Here is a 7286-nt window from a genome sequence, read left to right as displayed (position 1 = left end):
TCCTGGAACTCACTTTGTAGACCAGGCTGGCCTCGAACTCAGAAATCCGCCTGCCTCTGCCTCCTGAGTGCTGGGATTGAAGGTGTGCGCCACCACGCCCGGCTCAAAATTTATTTACTTATTATATTTAAGTACACTGTAGCTGTCTTTAGACACTCCAGAAGAGGGCGCTAGATCTCATTACTGGATCTCATTGTACTGCTCCTCAGTACAATGCACACATCAGCAAAGGTGGCATGTCACGGAGCCTTTCCAGGGGACTGATGTGCCACGTAGCCGATGCACTTGCTTGGCCGGACTTCACAGCCACTTACACTTGCTTACATGTGCCCTCTAGCCCCAGTCCCACATTCAGGTTGGGTTTTATACCTCTTATTCTTTCCTCTGCAATCTCTATAAATGTGTGTTAATGAAAGCCAAATCAGCCTGAGCAGAGATAGTCCTATAGTAAAGGCCAGCTCTAAAGCACTGGCTCCCCCGTTCACTAAGGCAATGTCTCTGTTACCTGAAAGCATTCTTCATAAACGCTCCTGTTTATGAAACGCTGCCTTAGCACCACTGGAGGACAGGGCACCTCCACCCAAGTCGTTGCTACCTTTCAGCAACCTCGATGTTCCCTTTCTTCCTCAGTGCCTTGGGCCTCACCTCACTTGGTATTTCTTCCAGGCTGCTTACTCCTCCAGCACATTACCAGACATTCTAATGGTTCAGATACACATGCTGGACTCACTGTATCTGAGGCTCTGTCCTAGAGGTCTGAGGTACCACAGGCCCGGGGATATAAAAGTAAGGTTGAGAACTGACTCATCTCATCAGAGGTAGGGAAAGGGGATGCAGAAGTTCTGTTTAACAAATTGACAGCAGCTACAGCTTCAGATGCCAGCTGCCATCCTAAGACACGGACCTAGAATGCTGTCACAAGCTTTAACAAAAATTCACTGTTAGTTCCAGTATAGGGAAGCACCAATGCCTGAGTTATTAGACAAGAAAAGATCATTAGAGGGCTGGAGAGATGGCTCAGCGGATAAGAGCACTGACTGCTCTTCCGAAGGTCCTGAGTTCAAATCCCAGAAAAACGACATGGTGCCTCACAACCACCTGCAATGAGATCTGACACCCTCTTCTGGTGTGGCTGAAGACAACTACAGTGTACTTTAAAAAAAAAAAAAAAAAGGATCATTAGAGCCAGGGTTTTTTCAGGTCATCCACTCTTAGGTCACTGACAGGAAGACAACAGCAACTCTACTCCTCTATTCAGTCCACACACCCAGATCCCACCTTGTTGCAGCTTCTCTATGGGAACCAACTGAGCACAATCTCTACTCAGCACTCAGAGGACAACCTAATTCCTACCCTAGCCCTTCAGCAACCCCCAAAACTAAAAGGAAAGCCTCTGCTGCCTGTGATAGATAAAGGCTGCTCACTAGACACAAGACATCAGACCTATTCATTTTTTAGGCTTTAGGGAGTAACCATTTTATACTTACAAATATACACACACATATACACACACTTTAAAGATATTTTTTATGTTTGGATTTTGAGAAAAGGTCTCATTATGTATTTTTGGCTTGGAAACTGCTATGCAGACCATGCTAGCTTCAAATTTATAGAATTCCTCCTACCTCTGCCCCTGTAGTACTAGGGTTAAAGGCATGTGCCACCATGTCCTGCCAAAAAGAATTATTTTGTACTGTATTTGTTTAACATTAATATTTTAGATGTTTCTAAATAATCTTTATAACTACTTGAATGGTTACAGTTGTCAGGTGTCAGTCTTATGCAGGAAGACATCTCTTTCACTAGTCTGTATCTGAGGCCTTAGCTGGTCTCATTAACATAGACGACACCAGGTCAGTCTATTTACCCCCACACACACATATGTTATTGATTTGAGGAAAGCAGAGCTTCCATAATTTTCCAAGTTAATCTATATCACTATAGACCTGAAACAGGAGTTTTCCCTAGGTAAGATGATCTATATGAGTCATCTGTGGCTAGAGCAAATTAAAAGCCAAAAACAAAAACTCAAAACCATGAATGGGAGTTGACAAGATGGCTCAATGGTTAAGGTCACATAATGTTCAGACAGAAGACCCAAATTAAGTTTCCAGCATCCATGTTGGGCAGCTTACACCGTTGTAACTCTAGCTCCAGAGAATCAGCAACCCTCTTTGGACTCTACAGGTACCTGTAACTCACATGTGCAGACTCATATACAAACATACACACACACACACACACACACACACACAATTAAAGAGAAAAATCTGGGTGTGGAATTCAAGATGAGCTAAGTCTGCATAATGAGTTCCAGGCTATGACAAAGACCCTGCTTCAAACAAACAAAGCATGAAAGTGCACAAAATAATCCCTAAAATATGACAGGACACAGGGATGGGAAAGCTGAAAAGGTAACTGCTTACATGTGCCAATATAGAAAGAGCAAATGCATGCCTTGGTTGTGGACAAGCTTTCTCACGTGGTTCCTTCTGAAGCTGTGAGGTATCACCCTGTTCAGGGGGGGAAGCGCAGCCAGCTGTGCCGGTACACACTGGTAGGATGTGCTGAAGAGGTAGAGGCATTATGAATTACAAGATATGAATGAAGCATGGTAACTTGGCCATGGAGTCCCACTGACTTAAGCCTCTGCAGCACAGAATCAGCTCAGAAAGAAACACTATCAGGACTAATGAGATGCCTCAGTGGTTAAAAACAGTGGCTGTAAGTCCAGAGGACCCTGGTTTGATTCCCAGCACCCACATGGCAGCTCACAACCATCAGTTACTTCAGTGCCAGGAGATCTGACACCAGCCTCTGCTTGAGGGTACACAGACATACATGCATACAAAATATCCATACACACTAATTTTAAAAACCAAAAACACCTTACCTGTAAGAACTTTCTGCACAGAATAAAAGATGGAAGCAAAAACAGAGGTCTCCTTGGAATGGAGCTCTGGGGCCAAAAGGAACAAGGTTAGAAAGCGCAATGCTGCCTGGAAAGACCAAGCATTCCCCGACAGGGCTGGCAACTCCTGCAGCAACTGGGTGTAGACATCCTGGTAAAGTGTCCCATGAGAAAGCAGTGCTTTGTCTGCATCCACCACTTGAGCAATTCTGGGCTGTCCGTCCCTGAGGTGCTGGCTCATGTCTACTTCTAAAAGTGTGGGGACAGCAGCGAGGAGTACTGAAGGCAGGCGGCGGCGGCCTGTAGTCCCGGACACTAGGCAAAGCTTCAGCATGGTGCCCATCTGCATCATGGCCTGCTGTAGCAATTCAGGTAGCTCTGCTGGGGCCTCCAGTAGCTGCCTCCGCTCCTTAACACAAGGCCCCAAACTCTGACACAACTTGCTTAGAGCCACCAGAAGCAGTTGCCTGCTCCGAAGGTTCTGGATTTTCCCCTCTTTGCTGGAAGCTTCTTTCCTGTACCTTGAGAGAAAGGCAGTGATTTTCCCGAAGTTGAGTACCAAGCTCAGCTTGACTTGGGTAAGCATCTGCATCAGCTGCTCTAAGAACACCCCTGACACCTGAAGAAGCTGCAGCCAAGCAGGGTCATCGTCCCTAACCTGAAACTCGGCACTGGCTTGCAACAGTGAGGTCAGCACAACCTCAAAGATGTCACTAACGTACATAACCCTGAATACAGAGCGGCCATTCTTTCCTCTCTGCAGACTACTGAGGAGCCGGTAGCACTTCACCAAGAACTGAAGGGCTAGTGGGCAAGAGCAATGCCCTAATGTGGAGACAGCCATGGAGAATAGCAGGAAAAACAAATGCACGTGGTAAGATGGCGAGAGGCTGTCCAGGCGAAGGGCAGAGATGACTTCTAAGAGCTCCAGGAGGCCTTTTAGCTGTTCTTCATCCAGCTTGATTGGAAAACCACTCTTGACCATGGATAGAAAATTCTGGGCAATTTCTCCTCTTGGTTCTACACCTTCAGGTCCAACTTTTGCCAATTTGGTTTCCCAGTGAGCCACAATTGTGTGGTAGTCCTTTCCAAAAAGCCAGGGGAGCTGCTGACTAACAAGACTCAGATGACTATGCGCTCCAGAGCACAGAGTGCTGGAACATTCTGCAATGATACACGTCAGGAAGGCAGAGTAGAGGGACTGCATCTCTGGAAAAAGAGGGCTGTGAAGGAGGGCTGTGGATATTTTCTCAAGTGTGACATGTGGCTCACCATGTGCCAAGCTTCCCTGGGCTTTACTTGCTGGTAAAGTTCTTAACAAGACAGTGGCCACATATCTCACATCATTCAAACAAAGGTAGGGTATTAAAACTGTGAGGTTTGATACAATCAAGTGCCAGTGTGCTACAGGATACATGGACTCATTCATTGTCGACACCTGCCTATCCCAGGCAGCTACTGTCTTCTGACTTAAACAGTCTCTGCTAGAATCAAGAATGTGAGCAGTGTCAAACCTCAAGGTTTGAAGGGCTTCTTTGGACTGTGAATTACTCCGCATTAAAGTCCTTTTCACCTTCTGAAGATACAGCTGTTCTAAGCAGTACCTACTGAGAGACCTGGACTGGCCTACACACTTTTCCACCTTCTTCCAAAACTCCATGTCTACACCTGGAAGCAACAAAGGGAGGTCTGAGCTATCCAGAGCAGCCCTGGCTATGGAGATTCCCAGAGAATAATACTGGCTGCAGTGTAAACTGATGGTAGCGTCCACCTGAGCCCAGGTGTAAGAGAGTAAGAGTGCAGAGTCACTCACCTTCTGCTGCCACAGCTCAGGCTCTGGACTCCAGAGGTCCAGGAGAAGGCACAAAAGGGGCCTCACAAGCTCTTTCAGCATCCTCTCCATTATGCACTGTGTCCGTCTTATGATGGGCAGAGGCATGTTATTGTCCAGACTCTGCATGTTGAACATGATGCAGTGTAGCAGTGAGCTCAGTGACATTGCCTTTAAAGCCATGTCAGGATCACTCTGCAAACAGGGCATGACTAAAGACTGGAACTTATCTAGTACAAGGGACCATGAATCCAGGGTCTGACTCAGTGGCAGCTCCAAAACACATGCACTGAGAGCCACAGAGAGGCCTGAGGCAAGCAAAGGCTGCCGCAGTGCCTCAGCAGCTGGGCGGCAGATCACCCCCAAAACCTCCTCAAACAACCGTGGCACCTGTCGGAGTTTGGCATACGTCTGGAAGACAGTGTTGATAAGTACCTCCTGGGCCTTTTTGGCTCGAAATTCTGTTACTTCTGCATCAATCCAAGCCGAAGACAACAGGTCATCCAGGTCTGGCTCTACAATCAAATGATTCAGAGATATCAAAATCTTGAGGCAGCGAAACCAAGCTGGCAGAGACGCTTGTGAATGGTTGATCAGCAGCTCAGCCACACGGCGGTAGAATTGAAACTGTGTTTCCGCGTGCCGAATCCTGTCAGTAGCCACATTGTAGATGTTACTGGTGGCCACTGAGTTTAACAGTTGCTCTACAGCCAGAAGCTCTGTAGTCCAATCTGATAGGGACAGGGCTTCTATCTGCCCCTCCTGCAGGTGTGAAATTTGCAGGCAGCCAAACAACCTGGGGAGAGCCTGAAAACAGAGCAACTGGTTCTCTTCCGTAAGGTAGGATTCCAGAAAGAGTCTGTACAACAAGGGCACTGAGCTGGCCACAACCAAAGCATGGAGGTCTGATTTGACATAGTCAGGCTCCAGCAGTCTTGCAGTCACAGCTTCCACTGGAGTGAGAAGACTCTTCAGGACCCCCATCTTTACGCTCTCTTGGTGCTGCTCCAAGAGCTCCTCTTTGTAGGATGAGAGTAAATCGTGTCGAAAAACACCACCTCGAAGAACAGCATCAATCTTGCTCCTGATATCTCGGCTCAGTACCTGCCATAGCTGACCCTGACTAGCTTGGGTCCATGTGCCCCCCAAAAGCAAGTGTCTCAGGACTAGGCAGGGCTGGAAGAGGTGTCCAGTCATATCTCCAAAGACACGCCTAGGGTTGGCTTGTTGTTGCTGAAGTCTGAGGTAATGGTCAAGAGCCAGATGAATGACCTCAAACAGCTTGGCTGTCGTGGCTCCTTCTGGCTGTCTGCAGGCCGACCAGCAGAGCTGGCTCAGCAAAGCCACAATGAGCTCTGGTTTGGCTGTATAGATGACAGCAAGGGCAGGTGCTGAGAGGATGCCCTGGCAACAACTCAGGATGGCACAGATATTCCTCTGGCATCCTGAACGTGAGAACTCTTCTATTCTCTCATTTATGATCTGAATATTAAGAAAGAAAAAAGCTCATGATTACCTGAATCCACACCTACTCAGAAAGCATGAAAGAATCATTTCTCTGCCACATTTTAATGAGGAATACCCAGATTTTTCTACTTTTAACATGATCTTGACACACCCATCTCCTGTCAGTATCAACCCTTTAGCCAGTAGTTAATTTTTTTTCTTCTTCATTTATTTCTCCCATAAAATACATTTCAACTACAGCCTCCTCCCTCCACTCCTCCTCCCAGTTCCTGCCCCAGCTCCACCTCCCCTTCCCCCTAGATCCACAGTTCCTCCCTTTCCCTTCAGAAAAGAGCAGGTCTACCAGGGATAACAACCGAACATTACATAACAAGATGTAATAAGGCTAGGCACAAACCCTCACATCAAGGCTGGATGTGGCAAGAAAGGTATAGACCCTAAATCTTTATCTAGGTGCCATCAGGTAGCACTTGAGTTATGACCCTGTGGATGGATGGAGATATACATAAAATAGTCAGATTTTTCCTATTAAGACCAAAGCAGGGCTAGAGATGTAACTCCACTGGTAGAGTGCTTGCCTAACAAGTATGAAGCTAGCTCTATGTTCAACCCCCAGCACTAGATAAACGGAGTGTGTCGTGCATGCCTGTAATCTCAGTACTCAAGACGCAGAGATGATCAGGAGTTCAAGGCCATCCCTCAATTACCCAGCTAATTCAGGGCCAGCCTATGATAGATGAGCAGATTTATTTATTTATTATATCAAAGTACACTGTAGCTGTCTTCAGACACTCCAGAAGAGGGCATCATTTCGTTATGGATGGTTGTGAGCCACCACGTGGTTGCTGGGATTTGAACTCGGGACATTCGGAAGAGCAGTCGGCGCTCTTAACTACTGAGCCATCTCATCCCCAGCCCGAGCACCTGCCTTTTTTATCATAGATTTCAGACACTGCTTTCAGCTTTCAAAATTTCAAAGCCGGGCGTGGTGGCGTACGCCTTTAATCCCAGCACTCAGGAGGCAGAGGCAGGCGGATTTCTGAGTTCGAGGCCAGCCTGGTCTACAAAGTGAGCTCC

General features: G+C 47.1%; 1 protein-coding gene across 2 annotated transcripts in view; it reads right to left on the bottom strand.

The window, feature by feature from the left end:
- Window positions 1-7286, bottom strand: part of Urb2 (URB2 ribosome biogenesis homolog) — a 26896-nt gene that overhangs the window by 14272 nt on the left and 5338 nt on the right. For both annotated transcript variants that reach the window (XM_021170568.2, XM_021170566.2), the window contains exon 4: window positions 2894-6224. In XM_021170568.2, the coding sequence (XP_021026227.1) occupies window positions 2894-6224 (3331 nt within the window). The remainder of the gene's footprint in view (window positions 1-2893; window positions 6225-7286) is intronic.

Source organism: Mus caroli, chromosome 8, assembly GCF_900094665.2.
Source record: "Mus caroli chromosome 8, CAROLI_EIJ_v1.1, whole genome shotgun sequence".
NCBI lineage: Eukaryota > Metazoa > Chordata > Mammalia > Rodentia > Muridae > Mus > Mus caroli.
The sequence above is the reverse complement of the archived record's forward strand: the minus strand, read 5'-3'. Positions and strand labels throughout refer to the sequence as shown.